At 42.9% G+C, this 22,318-nt stretch overlaps 2 protein-coding genes across 2 annotated transcripts; both read left to right on the top strand.

Annotated features, from left to right (window-relative positions):
* Window positions 1-4,737: 4,737 nt before the first annotated feature.
* LOC101680822 (gamma-crystallin D) lies at window positions 4,738-6,508 on the top strand. The gene is made up of 3 exons (XM_004764268.1): window positions 4,738-4,748; window positions 4,840-5,082; window positions 6,179-6,508. The coding sequence occupies exons 1-3, from the start codon at window positions 4,740-4,742 to the stop codon at window positions 6,449-6,451; spliced, it is 525 nt and encodes a 174-aa protein (XP_004764325.1). The 5' UTR covers window positions 4,738-4,739; the 3' UTR covers window positions 6,452-6,508.
* A 7,095-nt stretch (window positions 6,509-13,603) lies between these two features.
* Window positions 13,604-16,357, top strand: LOC101689065 (gamma-crystallin F). Its single transcript, XM_013062267.2, has 3 exons — window positions 13,604-13,614; window positions 13,706-13,948; window positions 16,026-16,357. Exons 1-3 carry the CDS (start codon window positions 13,606-13,608, stop codon window positions 16,296-16,298), a joined length of 525 nt encoding a protein of 174 aa, XP_012917721.2. The 5' UTR covers window positions 13,604-13,605; the 3' UTR covers window positions 16,299-16,357.
* The last annotated feature ends 5,961 nt before the right edge of the window (window positions 16,358-22,318 follow it).

Genomic DNA, 22,318 nt, shown 5'->3' with positions numbered 1-22,318 from the left:
TTGTTGGCAATTGCTGACTTCTGTTTTTCTTTCACCGTGTGCCGATTAATTCACCTGTAAATGCTCCCTGCTAAAGGTTGAGGAGCGACTAAGTGGGGAAGGGTCAGTTCTAGAAGCTCTGCAAGGTAAGAATGAGTCTGAAACAGGCTCAGAAGGAGGGGCAGAAAGAGGAGGTAGCCTGTGTAAGAAAGAAAGGGAGGTCACCATAGCAAAATGGGAGAGGGGGACCGGTGAGGAGGGAGGCGTTCCGTGGAGGGCCCTGAGGAACAGCGTTCTAGGAGCTTCCTCCTGACCCAGCAGGTGACTGGAAGCCATAGAGGGTCACAGACAAGCAGTGAAGAGAAGCCCACCTGGCAAAAAGCCTGATGAGACTACGTAAGGAATTGCAGTATTGTTTACTTTGGAGCACAGGACGACGTAACTAAGGCCAGGCTGCCAGTGGACATTACTGTACTTTTGGATCCCTTGAAGATCTCCCCTCCTATTCTAAAATGCCTCCTGACCTGAGTGCACCAGTGTATATTCCCTGGGCCAAACCCTCCATGAAGTGCAGATAATACAAATAAACTAATGAGATATATGTTATTATTTTAAATACATTTTGATTTTTTAAAGATTGTATTTATGTATGTCTTTGAGAGAGAGAGCACGCAGGAGAGAGAGTGAGCAGAGGGGAGCGTCAGGGGGAGAGGAGAAGCAGACTCCACACTGAGCAGGGAGTCCAACATGGGGCTCCATCCCAGGACCCTGGGATCACGACCTGAGGTGAAGACAGATGCTTAACCCACTGAGCCACCCAGGTGCCCTTAAATAGACTTCAGTTAAAGCAAAATTTGCTTGCTCACAAGCAAAGTCCTGCAAGTTTAAAAAAAAATTTTTTTTAATCTTTTTATCATTAGGAAATTTATTTTTAAAATTTTTCCTCCAAAATAAAAGCCTCCTATAATCCCACTACTTTACAAATTCTATAAAGAAAGAAGTGGAGAGGGTCCTTCTGATCCCACTCTTCACTGTTAACCCTCCTTTACACTTGGTGGGCACCATTCTTGAATTTTCTCCTTCTGTATATCCCACGAAACATTCTTTTTATTTATTTACTTATTTGCATGTACTTACTTATTTGAATGTAGACTCATACTGTACATATTGGTCTGCAACTTGCTTTTAACATACAAAATGATACAGACATAGATCTAGGTCAGCATCTTCTTCTGTTTAATGGATTGCATTGTGTTCCATTATTTGAAGGTTCCCTAGATTATGTTAGCATTACCCATTGGTGATTGGGCTTGTCCAATGCTCCTTTTACAAACAAGGCTGCAAAGAATATCATTGTCTGTATACCTTTATCTACACGAGCCATAAATTTTAGAGGATAGAGATCTAGAAGTGAGACTGCCCAATGATAACACAAGAGATTTTTAATTTTAATAGACTCTGCTCAATTGTTAGCCACCAAAGATCCTAACTTCTTTGAGTTAGGATGAGCCTACAATGAGCCTACCATGTGTAGCATTGAGGATGAAAAAACAACCAAAACAAATAAAAGGCATTGTCCACCCCCCACCACGGAGCCCTACACAGAAATAAGATGAAATGCATACACTAAACAATAAGCATATAGTCACTTTTTAAAGTCACGTATTTTCTCAAGTACAAAATAATACATATGTAAACACTTCCATCAAGTACTTTCATTTAGTACTTTAAAGTCATCCCAAGATAAATTTCTGGGGGAAACAAATGGAGTAATATTGATTTACATATTTCTTATGATACCAAATGATTTAAATCATGATATCAAACCATATGGTTCTCAGTATTTTGGATTTCCCAGACCAGTTTTCTTTAAACAGAGACCAACATAGGATTGCCTATTTTTATTTCACCAAGCAAGGACTTTTAAGAGTAAAAAGAAAACAACAAAACTGTAAAACTAAGCACCATCTATTCATACATCATTTTGTAAAAGAAGAGACATTTTAAAAAGGACATTTTAACACCAAATACACAAGTTCCTAATAAAGTATGGCTCAGACCAAGGAAGAACACTTGGGAATTTGTTCTGATGTAGAGTGTTTTCTTTTGGCAAAATCTGAGCAGAGTTTGAAGACGCTTATTTGAAGTTGCAGGTCAATGCCTTCAGGGACCAGAGAGATAATGTAAATGAGCAAACAACTTCTTTAAAGACCACAAAGAGTGATGAAAAGTATGGTGAGCTGCGGAAAGTGCAAACCAACCCATAGCATCCTGGAGAACATCTAAACATTGTGTCGGTCAAATAAAATACATCTTGGTTCCACAGCCCTCGGGGCTGCCAGTTCTTATTTCCACGCTCGTGTCAAAGCTGGGGAGAGTCACCACCAAGGACAGCACGGGAGTTTCCAGGTCACCCTCTCCCCCCATGGAATGACTTGCTCTCATGTTAAGCCCACAGAACCCAGCCACGGAGCCTGGGAACATGAGGTGACAAAACAATGCATGTAGGAATGACTACAGTGAAATTTTCTCTCCATCCTAGTGGAAATGAGACTTAGAGTCATAAAATATTTTGAGTTCTAGAAGATAAGGAAAATGGTATTTCTTATATACTTCATTTTGGAGACCGACATTTATAGCAGCTACAGAAATCTTTGACTCTGTATGCAACAAAACTCTAAACTGAATTCCTGTCTTTTGTCTTCACTTTTGTTTGAAAGCACCTGAATATTTAGGAGTGACAGGTTCCTTGCTGGACTAGAGCTCAGGATGAGGGTACCTCACACTTACCTCTTATTCTCCTTCCAAAGACTGTCCCCATCAGTCATTCCAGGCAACTCGTATAGAACTCTGCTTTAGGGCTATAGGTGGAAGGATTCTCGAGTCTTAACTTCTGTTCGCTTAGCACACTAAGTGCAACTTGGGGCTTTCATTGAACACATACTTGTCAATGATGGAATTTTCCATAAAGCTTTAAAATCAAGCCTCACTTTGGCCCAAACCATTCAGTTTTTAGCTCGATGAAAACTGTGAGTTGTTTTTTGTTTGTTTCTTTTTTCTTTTCCCCAAGCTGAAGTAAAGCCTTTTCTCTTTTTAGAACCCAGAGTCCCCAAGTTTTGGCTCTCCAGATGTATCCCAAATCTGTAATTGCACGTCAGCTGTGGTGGTGGTGGTATCCCCAGCCATCCCCACCCTGCTCCCCTAAATCTTCTCTGTGACTCTGCATTCACCTCTTTCTCATATTTTACTGTTTTTATCAATCAACACTCTCCCCACAGAAACAACTCTGAGCAAAATGACAATTCCAAAACTTATACTTTATTATTATTTTTTAAATGGTTAATTAAAATGATATAGGGTTTTTTTTTTTAATTCTTTTGATTTGGGCTGTTTACTTTCCACTCTGTAAACAGAAGTAATTTTGCAAACATGTGTCTATCTATAGAGGATAACAAGAACTGAAATCATCATATGTACGTAGTTGGTATTTTATTTAAAAATACTAACTTACAAAGACTTATGACTCAAAGTCAAGACAAAGTATTTCCACAAGACAACACAGGACTGTGAATAATTCTTTGAACATGACCTAAAGGCATAGGTCATCTTCCACTCCAGTGCCCCTTCCAGTCCATCAAACTATTCTTTCCAGCCTAGTAAACACTTTCTAAAGTCTTCCTAGAGTCTCAGCTTCCAGATTTATTCCTTCCTCTCCACACACCATTTTAGCCGTAGCTCCTCTTTGTGTTCATGCAATGAATCTCTTTTGAGTCAAAAGCCTCGTGTACTCTTGTTCCCCAAAGGAAAAAGTAGTAGGAATCTAGATTCCTACTAAAAATGGGTTTCTCGGGAATTTGGTTTTATTTTATAATAACCTGAGAGGTAGGTAATCGATTTTTGTGTTTTAACTTCTTATTTCTTCCAAATTAGAAATTTCCCTTTTAGTTTTTTCTTAGAAAAAAAAAAAAGAGTTCTTAAAACTCTTCTCCCTTTTGAATTACAATTAGCCAAGAAGAAACATCTAATCCTCTGTTTACTTCTATAGACTGTAACAAATTCAGTCTACTTCTAAGCTGTAACAAACTCAGACCAAATACTGAATATTCTTGCTTGCTGGGATTTTTTTGTTTGTTTGTTTGTTTGGTTGGTTGGTTGGTTTTTGTTTTTACCATACTGCAAGTCTGAAGTTCTGTGAATTCCCTTGGTAAAACATTCCAATTTCTTATACTCTTTGATAAGAAAATTCTCTTAAAGGACTAAGTTGAAATTATCAACATTCCATTAATGTCATTTTCTTCCTATTAACAATTAGTGTTGAACATTGTGGCACACATGTTCCTTGACAGTTCTAATAGATTAATTTTATATTTACTATATATTTTTGCTTTTTTATTGCTCCCTCATTTACACGTTTTTGTTTTCCCCCAACCTATATACATAAAAGTGTAGACTATATATGAAATGGCTGAAGCTCTATTTCTACTATTAAATCAACCATGTTCCAAGTTACTTTTTTTTTTTTTTTCCCACAAACTGTCTCAACAGCATCAGCCGGTGATAGCAACCTGAATATTCCAGAGAGAATGGGACCAAAACCCACAATGAGCCCCGTGGACTAGAACAGCAAAGAGAAAAAAGAGCACATGAAAATCCCCTCCTCACCCCGCGGGCTCCTTTTGTGTTGTTCCTGCCAACGCAGCAGCCCTCCTGCTATATAGACGCGCGCCAGGGCGGCCCATCACTGACCTCCATCAGCAGCCATGGGGAAGGTGAGTCCAGCGCAGCCGCAGGCCAGGAGGGGGCCCCGCATGCTGGGGTCTGGGGCCAGGCCTCTGAGCCTTTCCCTCCCTTGCCTTGCAGATCACTTTCTACGAGGACCGGGGCTTCCAGGGCCGCCACTACGAGTGCAGCAGTGACCACCCGAACCTGCAGCCCTACTTCAGCCGCTGCAACTCGGTGCGCGTGGACAGCGGCTGCTGGATGCTCTATGAGCAGCCCAACTACGCGGGCTGCCAGTACTTCCTGCGGCGCGGGGACTACCCCGACTACCAGCAGTGGATGGGCCTCAGCGACTCGGTCCGCTCCTGCCGCCTCATCCCGCACGTGAGTCTAGCTCCTTAACAGGACACAGAATGGAAAGTTTCAAGCAAATCTTGAACATATGGAGTAGTGATCATTCTGAATAATTGAGGGTTTGGACACAAGACAAGCTATGGTGGATCAGTTCCATGTTGCTGGCCCCAAATAAAAGCAATTAATGGTACCCGGGGTACCTATTAATTCAAAAATATTTAGTGACAACGTGTTGGCTGCCATGGGCATGTACGACCTATAGTTCCTGTCTTGGAGTTGTAGAAAAACCACTAATATCCCATAGAAGAATAATTATAAGCGCGAATAGGGGGTAATTACAGAGCAGATAGGAGTTGAAAAGGAAACTTTTGCAGAGGTCCTTTTTTTTTAAGACCTCTCTCTCTCTTTTGCTCCACTTGTATATTTTGGTTTACCCCACCTACACAAATGAAAGGACTTTCTCTCAATGGACAGCAACACAGAGAAATTTTATGCACATACCCACATACATTTCAAGTATGTGTTTTAAAATGCTAAGGTTTTTGAAAAATTAGGCCTGCATCTTACTGATATTTCTTTCTCATTTTTCCTCATTCTATTCCTAAGTTATTAAATGAGAATCCGTTATTGTCTGGGAAACTTGGGACATTTAACTTTGCTTTCCACAGAAATAGAAATATCCAAGTCCTTGGTGATTTTTCTAAGATTTACCTTAAACCAAAAGCAAGGCCATTCATTTCATGAACTCACTTTACTGTTCAAACACACATGCTTGAAAAATATAAGAGATAAAAATATATCTTCAAATGGCAAAAACAGTAATACACTGTTCAAGGTTTGAGTTTCTCTCTGGCATGGAATACTAAGCGTGGTTAGTATTTCATCCTGAGAAATATTTAAATATATATAAACAGTGAAATTTCCTTCTTAATTCTTTCTATCATACTTCACGGTCTTGAAAGGGTAGTGAATCTCCGCCTTTGAAAATGGGGAATATATAAATATTGAGAATTAGTTGAAGCTTACCCTATATTTCCAAATAGCTTGAGCTGGACTGCATGAATTTGTTGCAACCGTGTCGTGTCATGCCTTGCTTTCCTCCTCTTTCCATGTCTGGCTGGGCCAGGCTGGCTCTCACAGGATCAGACTCTATGAGAGGGAAGATTACAGAGGCCAGATGATGGAGTTCACGGAGGACTGCTCCTCTCTTCAGGACCGCTTCCGCTCCAATGAGATTTACTCCCTCAACGTGCTGGAGGGCTCCTGGGTCCTCTACGAGCTGCCCAACTACCGGGGGCGGCAGTACCTGCTGAGACCGGGGGACTACAGGCGCTACCACGACTGGGGGGCCCCGAGTGCCCGAGTGGGCTCATTGAGGAGAGTCATGGATTACTACTGAAATAAGTTCCTCATCATTTCTCAATCTGGAAACTAATAAAATATTTTCTGTGTGTTATTGGCATTGGTTTGCTTGTGTTTTTCTTTTGTCCTCCTCTTACTATTTACACATACACACACACACACACACAACACAGGTGGAAACCAAGATGTGTGATCCGATACAAATAAATAAAACACACCTCTCACAATAAAAACATGCCTTTGTATTAAGGAGAATGTTACGGTTTTAGAATGCTTTTTATACTTTGTATACTTTTATAATACATTATATTATTTGATTCTCTGGTCTTTAAACAAGTTGCTGCTTCAAACCAGATTATTAAAAATCCGTTTAGATTTTAGTTTTTCTCTGAAGAGGGAGGATCTGAAAAGCAAAGTTTCAGAGATAATGAGACCCACTTTTTAAACCAAGGATTCTGAAGCCAGGTACCATGATGGGCTTTAGAAAGTTTTCGAATCCCCTAAACTGTATGTAAAGGTTGAGATCACAAATCTTTAGCAGACTCTCCTGATGCTGAGGCTGTCCCACAACACTCTCTGGACACGGAAACCTAACTGGAGGAATGCTGGTGGAGAGAAAGAGAAAAGATGGTTCTGGAAAAACATTTGCCTTCCCGATGGAAGGGAGTAGGTGCTCCTGGTGTCACAATTCCCTCCTCTTTCAGGCATTTTATACCCAAGCGATGGAAAGTGTGAGGGAAATACCACAGTTTCAGAAATGCTGGCCTTGATGGGGTCAAGCCCCTAAACCAATGTCTATCAGGACTCTCCAGAGAACAGAACCAATAGAATACATATAGATAATGTGAGGATATTTATTATAATTATTACCTCATCAATGGAGTCTGAGAAGTCCCATGACCTACAACCTAGAGATCCAAGAAAGTTAGTGGCATAATTCAGTCTGAGTCCAAAGACCTGAGAACAAGGAGCACTGGTATCTGAGGGCAAGAGAAGATGGATGCTTCAGCTTAAGCAGAGAACAAATTTGTCCTTCCACCTTTTTGTTCTAGTCAGGCCCGCAACAGATCAGATGGTGCATTCACTAGTAAGGGCAATGCCAGCAGTGTTTGGCCTTCACGCTTTGTATAAAGGGAGTAAAATAACCCCAAATTCATTTATGCCACGGTAATTGGATATTCTGTTATTTGTAGTTCAAAACACGTTTCTAGCTAAAACAGAGTCTATATGACTTTTTCTAAGGTGATTGTTGAGTACTGTAGTCGAAGAAATTCTTAATGGAAAATCCAAAAAAAAAAAAAAAAGGAATCAGGAGAAAAAAGAGAGGAAAGGAAAGAGGAAGGGAGGAAGAGAGGAAGGAAGGAAGTTAGGCTTTAGAGAACAAAGAAGTCTTACGATTTTTAACATATTTTATACCTGGAGATCATCTATAACTTAGATAACTCATTTTATGTTAGGTAAGCTGAAGTCCAATTCTAATGTTAAACAATTAATAATAGAAGTGGCATCAGAAGCTAGAACCACAGCTCAGAGATCACTGACTTTTCCATTGTGGAATCAGGAAGATTCTTGTCAAATAACGACAGTACTAGCTTACTGATTCTTACCATGAGGCCACTGCAAACAACCAAGCAGGAAGCGAGTTAAATAAATAGGATAACGCAGAGCTGCCTTCTCTCTCTCTCTCTATATATATATATATATGCACGTCTCACACACACAGTTAAATACACTTACATAACCTTGTACTTACCCATATAGTATGTGTGTGTGTAGGTATGTTAACACACTGTACATAAAAGGCTATAGAGAGGTAGGGCAACGTATTCTCCTACATTGGTTCTTCTGCTTTCTGTTCTGTCTTGTGCTCTCATTGCTAATTTTAGAAAAGAAGAAGGGTGTGTATTTTCCAAGACTGATCTGATCAAGTCATTTCTCTGCTTTGAAACCTTTGATATTACTCTACTGTCCACAGGGAAAATTCCTCTTACAAGAACCTAGCCCCAGCCCATCCACTCCCTCTCCTATCACCTGATGCTCCTGTCCCACCCGAGCCCTCCGAGCACATCAGCATCTTCACATCTCTCTGCCTTTGCTCGCATCATTTCCATGCCTCAATTAGTCTTCCCACCTCCCCCCAGGTGAGCAGCTCATCCTCCAAACCTTAATCAAAATTCAGCCTCAACTCGGGGCACCCGGGTGGCTCAGTCAGTTAGGTGTCTACCTTCAGCTCGGGTCATGATCCCAGGGGCCTGGGATCAATCAAGCCCCTCATTGGCTCCCTGCTCAGTGGGGAGCCTGCTGCTCTCTCTTCCGCTGCTGCCCCCCCCACTGCTGGTGCTCTCTCTCTTAAATAAATAAAATCTTAAACAAAATGTTTCAACCTCATTCCTCAGTCAGAAATGAATCTGAATCACTTCAGAAACATTAGACTGGAAGTGGCAGAAGCCCCATATCAAATGGACAAGCGATACAGAAATCTACTAGCTCATGTGACAGAAGTCCTGCGATGGCACAGGATTTAGGGCTGCTTGATTCAGCAGCTCAGCAATGTCATCAGGGCCCCAGGTTTTGTCTGTCTCCCACCATATTTAGTATCTGTGTCCTGGAGCAGGCAGATATTCTTGGTGACCACAGGATAGCTTCTAGCTGCAACGGAGGCAGCATACAAAGAAGGTTGGGTAAAGACGAGCACCCAAAGATCTTCGCCTACAAACAACTGGGCCCGGAGCACAAATTCCCAGGATTAAAGAAGACCTTAAAATGTTATCAGGTTCTTGAGTGTAAGCTTTGGTGATACAAGGTAATCATAATGGAAAGACTAAAGGGAGAATGAGGTAGAAAGCCCAAGTAGGGAAAGGAACTAATAAAAAAAATTTTAAGACATTAATTATATTTATTATTGTTTTATTTCCTATTATAAAGAGGACTGTAAGTACCTTAACATAAACTGTTTTAAATGCTGCTTAATTCCTTTCTAGTCCCTAGAATTCATCCCATTTTACTGTTTTCTTACAACTTGAGTAGAACTATTGAAATCAAGAAGTTAATATCGATAAAATTAACATAGATGTATTCGTCTCTTTTTGCTCATGGAAAATGTTTTAAATTGTGGTAAAATACACATAACATAAAGTTTACCATTATACTCATCTTTAAGTATTCAAATTGGTAACATAAGACACATTCACAGCGATGTGCAACCATCAGCACAATCCATCTCCAGAACTTTGTCATCACCCAAACTGAACCTCTGCACTCACTCAAACCCTAAGTCCCCATCCCAACCTCACTATAGCCTCTGGTAACCCCCCATTCACCTCTCTGTCTCCACAAATCTGACTGCTGTATGTACATCAAATAAATGTAATCATACACTGATCCTCCTGCCTGACTTATTTCACTTAGCATGGTGCTCTCAAGATCTGTCCATGTTGTGGCATTCATCAGAATTCCATTCCTTTTTAAGGCTGAATCATATTTCATTCTATGCATCTGTCACGTGTTTTACATCCATTCATCCTTCCATGGGCATTTGGGTTGCTTCTGTCTTTGGGCTTTTGTGAATAATGCTTTGAACATTGGTGTACCAATACCTGTTTGGGTCCCTGCTTTCAGTTATACTGAGTATATACTTAGAAGGGAAATCGTGGATCATCTTAATTAGATGTTCTACTTTTTGAAGAAACTCTAAACAGTCTTCCACAGTGGCTGCAACATTTCACATTCCCACCAGCAATGCACAAAAACTGTAATTTTTCCACATCCTCACTAACACTTGTTATTTTCTATTTTATTTTTGTGTTTTATTATAGCAATCCTTATAGACTAAGAAGTAGCATCTCATTGTAATTTTGATAGCATTTCCCCAGTGATTAGTGATGTAGAGCATCTTTTTATGTGATTATTGCCTATTTGTATATCTTCCTTGGAAAAATATTTATTCCTGTTCTTGTATTAAAAATTGGTGGTTTTGGGGTTTTGTTGGTGGTGGTTTGGGGGGAGGTAGTGATTTGTTTGTTTGTTTGTTTTGCTTTTTGCTTGTTGCTGAGTTGTAGGAGTTCTTTATATACTTTGGATACCAATGCCTTATCAGATATATATGATTTGCAAAAATTTTCTTGCATTCCAAGGCCTTTCACTCTGTTGATAGTCTGCCTTGTTGCACAGAAGTTTTTATTTTGATGAAGTCCAATTTACCTATTACCTATGCTTTAGTGTCATATCCAAGAAATCATTGCCAAATTTAGTGTCATGAAACTTTTCCCCTGTGTTTTCTTCTAAGAGTTTTATGGTTTTATTTCTTTAGGTCTTTAATCCATTTTGAGTTAGTTTTTGTTTTTGGTGTAAGGTAGGAGTCCAACTTCATTTTTTGCATGTGGATATTCATTCTTCCCAGTATCATTTGTTAAAAAGACTCTCCTTTTCCTATTGAATGGTCTTGCCAGTCTTGTCAAAAACCAGTTAACCATACATGTGAAGGCTTGTTTCTGGGTTTTCTGTTCTTTTCCATTGGTCACCACACTGTTTTGATCCGTGTGGCTTTGTGGTATGTTTCGAAATCAAAAAGTTCAAGTTCTCCAACTCTGTTCTTCTATTACAAGATTACTTTGGGTATTTAGGGTCCCTTGAGATTCTGTGTGAATTTTAGGAGGGATTTTTTTTTTTATTCCTACATTAAACATTATTAGAATCTTGATAGGGACTATACTGAATTTGTAGATCACTTTGGGTAGAACTGATATCTGAACAATTCTGAGTCTTCCAATCCATAAACACAAGATGTATTTCCATTTATCTTTATCTTCTTTCCTTCACCAATACCTCTCAATGTATAATAAACTTACTTAAAAAGAAATGACATATGGTGATTATTTTCCATATACTTCTATAAACTCTTTAAGAACATGATTTTGGGTAGCTGCCTAACATCTCATCGAACAGATGTTCTATAGTTTACCTAATTAATGCCTTATTTCTGACATTTCACTTGTATTTTTATATATTATAAACAATGGCCTAATAACATAACTGTACACAATACTTGCATGTACCTTTAACTATTTCCTTTGGACAAATTCTTAAGGAGGAAAGTATTAGATCAGAGAAGTGAAAATTAAGAGGGATGGGCAGATGAACAAAGGTATCTTTTTTTATTGTAGTAAAATACACATACCAGTAAATTTACCATCCTAACCATTTTCAACCACATAGTGCAATGGTGTTAACTATATACATATTGTTGTGCAAGGGATCTTTAGAACTCCTTTATTTTGCAGAACTAAGAGGAAGTTTTAAAATACATCAACAGTGGTGTTTTTTTAAAGATTTTATTTATTTATTTATTTGACAGACAGAGATCATAAGTAGGCAGACAGGCAGGCAGAGAGATAGAGAGAGAGAAGGAAGCAGGCTCCCCGCTGAGCAGAGAGCCTGATGCAGTACTCGATCCCAGGACCCTGAGATCATGACCTGAGCCGAACACAGAGGCTTTAACCCACTGAGCCACCCAGGTGCCCCAACAGTGCTTTTTATAATACAGGACTATGGTTTCAAAATTTCCTCCATAGTTTCCTAATTTTCTGTAAATGTAAGAATTTTTAAAAGAAAGAATGTGAGTAAGGTTTATTAAGTTTGTGTTCATCGTATGAAATTTGATCAGGAAAGACAACTTTTTAGCATTGGATTTTGGTGGCAACAATCCAAATTGAAGAATGAAACAGAGTGTCTCAAGTTGTTTTAAGTTGAAGAACTGCTTCTTCTAAAGCACTGGTTTTCAACCAGTGTTGATTTTGCTCTCCCAAGGAACATTTCCAATGTCTGGAAACATGTTTGGTTTTAAAACTAGGAGACCAATGCTACTAATATCTTGTGGGTTGACACCAGGAGTGCTGCTAATCATTCTTAAATGCACAGAACAACCACCCCACAACAAAATTTTTTTGGTCAAAATAGCATGAGGCTGAGAAACTCTGCTCTAATGAGAGCCAAGCATCAGGAGCTGCTGAGGGTGGAGGTCGGATCTTGGGGGAAGAAGGCAGACTCCAGCCCTGGAGTCAGAGCCTTAACTGCAGAGTAAGCAGGGCTTGCCCAGGGCTGGGAAACCGAGAGAAGGCAGAAGCTTTCTAAGACTGCAGGATATTAAATTTGTTGCATTTGCATGTTAACTTGTATTTATCAGTAGTAGAACTAATCTTAGCACTTAGTTTGCAAAATTATTAAATAGAAAGTTACCATGTGAGGGGCGGCTGGGTGGTTCAGTCAGTTGGGTGTCTGCCTTCTGCTTGGGTGGTGATCCCAGAGTCCCAGGATGGAGCCCGGCATCCAGCTTCCTGTTCAGTGAGGAGCCTGCTTCTCCCTCTCTCTCTCTGTCTGCTGCTCCCCTACTTGTGCTCACTCTCTCTGTCAAATAAATAAAATCTTTAAGAAAAGAAAGAAAGTTGCTTTGTGAATCGGAACCACCAGTGAGTCAACTCATGAACTCCGTAAGTGAGGGTCTCTTTGCCTATGCCGTGAGAGGCACCCCAGCTGAGGTGCTGGAGATATCCCCAGTCCAGCCCAGTCTCCAGGGGCAGAGTGGAGGCTGGTGCCTAAACCCAGCTTCCTCAGGGTCCAAGACCCCATTGCCCTTCCTCAAGTGTTAGCAGTCTCTGCTATGCTCACTTGTTAGCCTGCAAGGTCATGGAGAGGTTCTTCCTCTTAGAGGAACTATGGAGAAGACAGGTTCTTCCCCATGTTCCAGATTCTCACACCAAGAAAATGCTCTCTACTCAAAACGTCTCATGCTGGGGTCCATTCTGAACCTCAGACTCAGTCACTACCCGACTCTGCTACTCAAAAGGAGATGGTCTTGAAATTTAAAACGATAACTGGAATATTTCATTGCAATTATTAACTCGATTAAGGGCTTTTGCTCAGTTCCAAATTCCTAAATAGGCTTCATTTAAAGGCCACAGAGGCACTAAGTGGCAGTTTTAACACGGGTCATCAATTCGAAAACACTGGAGAGTCTAAGAGAAAACGTACAATAAGTCCCCCACCCCACCCCCGCAGTCATTATGTAGAAAAGAGAGAGAGAAAATCCCCTCCTCACCCCGCGGGCCCCTTTTGTGTTGCTCCTGCCAACGCAGCAGCCCTCCTGCTATATAGACGCGCGCCAGGGCGGCCCATCACTGACCTCCATCAGCAGCCATGGGGAAGGTGAGCCCAGCGCAGCCGCAGGCCAGGAGGGGCCCCCACACGCTGGGGTCCTGGGCCAGGCCTCTGAGCCTTTCCCTCCCTTGCCTTGCAGATCACTTTCTACGAGGACCGGTGTTTCCAGGGCCGCCACTACGAGTGCAGCAGTGACCACCCGAACCTGCAGCCCTACTTCAGCCGCTGCAACTCGGTGCGCGTGGACAGCGGCTGCTGGATGCTCTATGAGCAGCCCAACTACGCGGGCTGCCAGTACTTCCTGCGGCGCGGGGACTACCCCGACTACCAGCAGTGGATGGGCCTCAGCGACTCGGTCCGCTCCTGCCGCCTCATCCCGCACGTGAGTCCAGCCCCCCAGGCCCTGCTGGGTCCTCCCGCCACATGAGCGCTCCAGACCCGGCTTTCAGACTACGGGGCGGCAGCCTTCTGTTGCTGCTCTATGTTCTCCTTTCCTTTCTGAATATCTCCAAGGATTTCTTCCACTGAAAATGTGGTGCAGTGCTTTTAATTTAAAGATTTATTTTGCTTTGCTAAAATTAAACTCACCTCTACTGGGAAAATTCACGGTGTCCATGGCTCTGGTGACAAATAAAGCAACATGTTGAAACTGGTTCATCAGGTGTCCTGGGGCTAGTTCCTCGGGCTACTTCTCTCTCTTCATCTGTAAAATGGGGCCAATAAAAGTAGCTAAATCTTAGGGTCGGAATAAGGCTGAAAGCAGAGTACCTAGCACATGGCAAGCCACCACTTCCCCTAAATATTAACTATTATTATTATATATGTTATATATATTATTATTATGAACATCAAGTCCCGCTTTTCAGTCAGTCAAAACAAATAACCAACGAGCTGATTCCGGCAGCTCCTGCAAAACCCACTGTTCCCCAAATCAAGCCCCTGCGGCCTGAAATCCCACAGTTGGGGATTCTCTAATCTATGGCACAGTCCTGTGGAAATGCGCCGCTTTTGCAAAGTGTGAAACCCACTCTAACCGACTCAAACCCATGCCTTGATGGACCCAGAGGAGCAGGAAGAACCTGAAAGTCCGGGTTTCTCCTCTCCCGTCTGGACTTTTCTAATTATAGACTGAACGGTCCTGTCATTGGCTTCTTGTAAAAGAAGAAAAGACTTGCATGGTTGCGCCACCTGCACCAGGCTGCTGTGAAGACCAAATTGACTGATGTACGTGTGGGTCCTTTCCCAACCGCGGGAGATTCCTTATTAGCCATCTTTCATCCTGCGGATGATCGCTCGTGAGAACTTCTAAAGACCTATCAGCAGCGGGAGCAGGAAGACACTGAGACGATCGGCGCCTTCTGGGAAGGGACATAAAAGTAGAGCAAGTGCTCAAGGAAAAATAGGCAGGATTTGCTCCAGACAAAAAGCCTAACTTTCCATTTTTCTAAAGGTTTTAAGCTCCCTTGGTCCTGGGCAGGTCTCCTTCATGATCTTTGGCCCCCATGTTGGTTCAATTACATAAGCAGACTTGCAGAAGCGTGTATTAGAACTGACAAATAAATCTCATCCTTGTGATGGCTCTTGACTTTCAGGATCGTAGAGAAGCAGGGCTTAAAGCAGATGGAAGGGACTAAGGAGCTGTTGGGGCTGAAATGCCACAGCCCATCTGTGCCTTGCTTTGGGGAAAGCAATTGGATTTCCTTTCTCCCTCCCCTCTTCTAGTACTATCAAGATTCAAAATAATGCCTTTTGCTAGGGATATGTTTGTCTTTTTATTTTATTTTATTTTTTTTTAAAGATTTTATTTATTTATTTGTCATAGAGAGAGAAGCGAGAGCAAGCACAGGCAGACAGAGTGGCAGGCAGAGGCAGAGGGAGAAGCAGGCTCCCCGCCAAGCAAGGAGCCCGATGTGGGACTCGATCCCAGGACGCTGGGATCATGACCTGAGCCGAAGGCAGCCGCTTAACCAACTGAGCCACCCAGGCGTCCCTGTCTTTTTATTTTAATATACAATTATTTTTATATCATCCAAGGAGAACCCCAGACCACCAAAAGTCTATGAAGGATTGAGCAAAACAATTATATACAAATTGTTACTTAAGAATGGTAGTAAATGGATCCAATTTGTATGCTTCATAAAGGTTGTGCTCCCCCCCAAAAAAAAAACCCTAGGGAGCACCATTTACATATTCATCCCTATCATGGTCTGTGTGAATGGTGGGGTTTTTTGTTTTTTGGGGTTTTTTTGTTTGTTTATTTGTTTGTTTTTTAGTTTTGCAGTATTCAAACTATCCAGCGGTACACAGCAGCCCTGTTATTGGTAGTCTCCTTCTTTTACTTGGCCACCTTTGATATAGAAAAGACAAAGAGATGCCCATTCCCCGTGTGGGGTGTGTGACTGGTTGCAAAGGGCTAGGTTTTCTGACTTCTCCTCATCTGCTCATTACCAAACCCACAGACCAGCTCCCACAGGATCAGGATCTACGAGCGAGAGGACTACAGGGGCCAAATGGTAGAGATCACTGAGGACTGCTCCTCGCTTCATGACCGCTTCCACTTCAGTGAGATCCACTCCTTCCACGTGCTGGAGGGCTGCTGGGTCCTCTACGAGCTGCCCAACTACCGGGGGCGGCAGTACCTGCTGAGACCGGGGGACTACAGGCGCTACCACGACTGGGGGGCCACGAGTGCCCGAGTGGGCTCACTGCGGAGAGCCATGGATTACTATTGAAGTATCTGTACTCTACGCTACTCTCCATCTGGAAACTAATAAAGTATTTCCTGTGTGTTTCATGCAGTCATGGGGTCTCCTTTTCCTTTCAGCCTCCTTGGAAGGGCTCAGCAGAAAGCAAGCAAGCTGGGGAAAATGTCGATTTTCTTGCACATATCAGTGGAAAGGGTGGTATGGGGTAGCAGTTGGGAGCACAGCCTCTGGAGCCCAAAGTCCTGATCCAAATCCTTACTAGCTATAGGAGATGGGGCAAGTTCCTTAGCACTCTTGTTTTGCCTTGGTTTTCTACCTTGCAAAGATTGGGGTATTAACATGCTTCGTCTCATAAGATTGTGATGTAGATCACATGAGTTTTTAGTTTTAATTTTTAATTTTCTTACAAGGGTGCCAGACACAAAGTAGGTGCTATATTAACAAGCATTTATAACACAAGTGCTCCTTGGTTATTATGGAGTATTTGGACCTTATAAACGAGTGTTTTTCAAACTATCAATAATGGTCAAGAATCACCTGCTTCAGAATCACTTGGGACAATTGTTAAAATGCTGATTCCTAGACCTCGCCCTCAGCGGCTTCTGACACAAATGGCATTTGAAAACCAGAGCTCTAAATCTAGATTTTTTGTACTACAGAATTACATCCCAAAAGGTTCAGCACCTCCATTTTAAACACTGTGCTCTGTACTGGGAAATAAGAATGAGTAGAACAGTCCAGAGGGAAAGTAGAACTTCCAACAGAATTTTCAAGGTAATTATGCCTGTGCATAGTTTGCTGAAAGGGCTGTAGTGGCCCTGAGGAAGAAGCCCGAGATGCTTGTCAGCGTGTTCTGAGAGGCTGCCACGGTGACTTCACCCATCCCTACAAGGACTTTGAACATTCCTGTTACCACAGTAAGAATTATGAACATATGTCATGTGTCAGAGGCACTGGCTGGGGACAGTACTGGGGGGGTTCAGTCAGTTGGGCACCTGCCTTTGGCTCAGGTCATGACCTTGAGGTCCTGGGATCCAGCCTGGCCTTAGGCTCCCTTCTTCTGGTAACTTCTCCGCAGAATGCCAGGAACAGGACAGTGAAACAAAATCATCACACCCACTGGACAGGCAGCATAATGGAGGGATTAGAAGTCTCAAATCTGCCTGGAGTTAGATCTGACTGTTTGGGCTTGAATGGCAACAGTCTTGTGTAAGGCTAGAGTCTTAGGTCAAGTTCCTCCAGACCCAGATCAGGAACTAAAGATTCAGGAGGAGGTGATTTATCAGAGAAGTGCTTCTAGGAGGAAAGGTGAGCTAGTAGGGAAGCAAGATAGGGAAAGGCAGAAAGCCAGCTCAGCCTGATTCTGAGGAGAGACCTGGAGCCCGGATCACCCTGTCTAGTGTCTCTTGCCTGGAGGCAAAGAATGGGGTAGGGGGAGGTGGGCAAGGAGGCTGGTATCTCCACACCAGTCCTTTCTGTCACGGTCACTGGGTGAAGGAGAACACGAAGCTCCCAGACCCCTTCGGATTTCCTTCACCTGCCGGCAAGAGGCAACCTTCAGATCTTCACAGCCCGAGCTATACTAGAGCAGCCAGGTCTTCAGAAGCCGGCGGGAGGGCAGCACGCAGAGCTGGAAAAGATCCGAGGGGATGGCAGCAGAGCCCACTCCTCAGGGTGATGGGCATCATAGAAGCGTGTCCCTTATGCAGGGTGAGAGTCCGATGCTACGACACCTGTGCGCGCTCCGCAGTGCCGGGCACGTAGTGAGTTCTCGCCGAGTGTCTACGGTGATGATTCTTATTAGGTTCTGTGGACTGGGAAGAAACGGGTATAAAGGAAGTGAAAATGCCGGACTGACCTTGGCCCACAGGGAAGAAAACACAGCAGTTTTCAACGAGAGATTCAGGTTGGCTGAAGTGCTAGAGACCTAGAGGGGAGAAGTGAGAAAGAAGCTAGGCAGATGGTTAAGGCCAGAGCTGGGAGGGAGGTAGCATTCATGGCTGGGGGCCGTGGGGTGGAGGGGGGCACACTGGAGGGAGAGAGGGAAAGTAGCAGACTCCCCACAGAGCACAGAGCCTGACAACAAGGGGCTCAATCCCATGACCCTGAGATCACGACCTGAGCCGAAATCAAGAGTCAGACATTCAGCCCACTGAGCCACCAGGCGCCCCAGGAGGTGGCATTATTGATGAGACCTTGGCTGAGACTGGAATGATGTCAGAAGCCCCTCAACCGGGGCTAGAACCTGAGCTGCAAAACAGAAAAGAATTTGCTAAAAAGGGCGAGAGAGAACACAGTGCAAGCAAAGCCATTTGAGATGCACAAAAGCAAAACCGATAAAGGAGAAGCGTTGGTGCCAACACGAACACTGCTCTCTCCGCAGCAGGGTGACCCCCTCTCCTCCGAGAGGATGCAGCTAGTCAGACACACACACCCATAACCTCGTAGTAACTTTGCCAAGAAACACTTCCCTCTTGCTTTAAAAAGCTATTTTTTCCGAAATGCTCATTTAAATCCTAATAAAACTTGAATTTATCTTTGTTTTTTTTTTCCCATTGGTATTGAGTTTCAGAATGCAATTGTGCTGTTATGTTTTCATGTAATCTAACAAGTTGGTTATTAGTTTTTATTTTAAGTCATTAAACATATTGAAATATTAAAGTAGAATATGTTTAAAATAAAATACCTGTAAGGAATATTAAAAAAAAAAAAGCTATTTTTTCCTCTAAAACCAAAACTGGAGTATAGAATATTGAATATGTCTGTTCCTACTAACTGCTAATGTTTAAAGCAGCTGAAATAAAAAGAGGAAGAGGTGAAGCAGGAAACAGAGACCAGCTAGCTAGTGGGCTGCTGCAGCCTTCAGAAAAAAAGAGGTCACTGGCTTAAGGCAGGTGGCATTCGCAGAGGTGGGAAGCGGTCCCATTTTGAAAACATGGTGGACACAAAAACTCCTATTCATTCAAGGCGGGTGTGACGGAGAGGGCTGGTCTGCGCCCCTAGAAGGATGAGCTGTCTTCCACCCAAGCAGGGAGAACCGCAAGGGGAGCACCTGTGGGGAGGAAAACCAGGGCTCCCATTTTGGACATGAGGCATTGGAGATGTCTAGGAACAACCAGGTGGAGTGGTTAACTGGACAACTAGTTAGTGGTTAACCAGGCAACCAGTCTGGAGTTCAGGGGAGAGGCACGGGCTGGAGATGAACGTGGGCAAGTCACCCGAGGACAGATGGTATTGAGAGTCATAAATGGGGGAAGGATCCTCAGAACATGTGTGTCGGTGAAGCCTTGGGCACCCCACTTTAAAATGAACGGCTGAGGGGTGCCTGAGTGGTGCAGGAAGTTAAGTGACCAACTCTTGGTTTCGGCTCAGGTTGTGATCCCAGGGTCATGAGATCGAGCCCCGGCGCAGGCTCTGTAAGCTGTGGCATAAGATTGTTTCTCTTGCTCTTCCTCTGTCCCTCCCACCTGCACACTCTCTCTCACTTTCTCTCGGTCTCAAATAAATAAATAAATCTTAAATAAAATAAAATAAAATGTATGGGAGGGAGGGCTAACAAATAATGCTCAAGTTTGACGACTTACCCAATAAAATTTTCTCTTTCATTTAAAACAATTTAATTTAATTTAAAAAAAAAAAAAAAGAGGGGGGTGCCTGGGTGGCTCAGTGAGTTAAGCCTCTGCCTTCCGCTCAGGTCGTGATCCCAGCGTCCTGGGATCAAGCCCCATATTGGGCTCCCTGCTCGGCAGGAAGCCTGTTTCTCCCTCTCCCGCTCCCCCTGCTTGTATTCCCTCTCTCGCTGTGTCTCTTTCTGTCAAATAAATAAATAAAATCTAAAATAAAATAAAAGAGGGTTTTGTGGTTTTTTTAATAGGGTGCCTGCATGGCTCAGTCAGTTAAGTGTCTGACTCTCGATCTCAGCTCAGGTCTTGGTCTCAGGGTCATGAGTTCAAGCCCCGCATTGGCCTTCACAATGGGTGTGGAGTCTGCTTAAAATATGATAATAATAATAAATTGTAAAAATCTTTAAAGTTTTTTTAAATTAATGGTAATGACTTTTTAGCTAATTCTTAAAAGCAGATAAATCTGGAAACATGGAAGTCAGCAAGAACAAGATAATAAGAAAAGTGAAATCTAATTGTTCTTTCATATCACTTTTGATTTTCTGAGCATTACACTAGAGAGCACTGCCTACCAGTTCATCAGGAAAATTTGGGGGGAGCTCCTAGCTGACTCCACGGAAAGATCATGGGACTCTTGATCATAAGGATGTGAGTTTGAGCCCGTTGGGTGTAGACTACTTTTAAAAAATGTTGAAAGAAAAAAGAAAATTTGGGGGGTGGCTCAGTCTGTTAAGCATCTGTCTTCGGCTCAGGTCATGATCCTGAGGTCCTGGAACCGAATCCCACATCAGGCTCCCGGAGCAGCAGGGAAGTCTGCTTCCCCCACTGCCCCTCACCCTGCTCATGCTCTCTTTCTCTTTCTCTCAAATAAATAAGCAAAATCTTTTAAAAAAGAAAAAAGAAAAACTGGAAAACTGTAATTGATATTTAAAAATTCCGTGATGCTTATGAACTGATATTCAGAATTATTAAGAGAGAGAGTCAAGGCTTTGAAACTTTAGTGAGAATGACAAGGTCCTAGTACACAATTAACTACCCAAATTAAGGGAGGTTAGTCTTTCTGTAGCACGCAGTCCATGAGAATCACCTGGGCACTTTCAACACACAGATGCCAGACCTGGCGAATCAGAAATCTCCAAGGACTTCCCCGTGCATCCATATGGGTTAGTAAGCTACCCTGACGAGGATTAAGACACTGAACATGTGGGAAACACTGGGAGGAAGCCTGTGCTCCCGAAATGTGGTCTGTAAACCAGCAAGCAGCACGGAAATGTTCTGGGAGCTTGCTAAGAATGCAGAATCTTGGACCTCACCCCAGCACGCTGAATCAGAATCTGCATTTTAACAAGACCCCTAGATGATTCTTTTGTATGTGTCAACTTGAGAAGCCCCTGGGTAGAGAGTGCCGGCCTGTATCCCTTAAATCCAGCGGAGCACAGATCACCACTGGCTGGCTGTATTCCAGAATCACCCACAGAGCTTTCAAAAATGCTAATGCCTGGGCCACACTCCCGAGGGTTCTGAATGAATCCCATAATTTTCAAATAACTTTTCTCTTCTGATTTAAAATTTATCAACTCACATATCCTCGTTAACTTATTTATTCTAGATATCCAAAAATGCTTAATATTTTAATAACGATTAAGCTTGGTTGGAAAACAGGGTTCGAATCTAGGGTCAAGATGGGGATCCGAACTTCTCTTCAAATTGAAACAACCATCAGGCACGGGCAGAGCAGCTATCTGAGTGCAGGAGTCCTTCCTAGTTACAGGGTCTGCCCTGCCCTGGTGGCAGAATCAGCAGGGCAGGGAAGGTGCAGGGCTTGGTGGGGGGGGGGGTGCTGAGGGGTTTGGGGGAGCGTGGAGCCTATGGGGGGAGGGAGCGGTGGGAAGCACCGCTGAGCAGACAGGCCCTACAGAGAAAGCCACAGACAGACCCAGTGGCCTGGGGCAATGACTCTTCTCAATGTCCTAGTTGATTTGGCCAGTTGAAATCACTGGAGGATCAAGGAAAAATTTATCTGGTTTGGGAACAAAGTTTTTAGAATATGAAGAACTCTTAGAGCCTAGCTATGGCTAAACTGTCAGCTGAATTCATTCCCAACAAAGTTTCCATTCACAAATCCTCTCTCTTTACCATTGTTCTCACATCTTTCTTACTGATTTATGGTTCCTGTAATAATTCTTCTTTCTCTTTTCTTTTTCAAAACTGTATCTTTTTTTTTTAAAGGAAGATCCATTTTTCTTTTAAGATTTTATTTATTGACAGATAGAGATCACAGGTAGGCAGAGAGAGAGGAGGAAGTAGGCTCCCCACTGAGCAGAGAGCCCAATGCGGGGCTCCATTTTTCTTTTAAGATTTTATTTATTGACAGATAGAGATCACAGGTAGGCAGAGAGAGAGGAGGAAGTAGGCTCCCCACTG

Source organism: Mustela putorius, unplaced genomic scaffold, assembly GCF_011764305.1.
Source record: "Mustela putorius furo isolate JIRA1106 unplaced genomic scaffold, ASM1176430v1.1 tig00000275_pilon_pilon_pilon, whole genome shotgun sequence".
NCBI lineage: Eukaryota > Metazoa > Chordata > Mammalia > Carnivora > Mustelidae > Mustela > Mustela putorius.
Note: the sequence above shows the minus strand (reverse complement) of the source record. Positions and strands in the feature narration are given on the sequence as shown.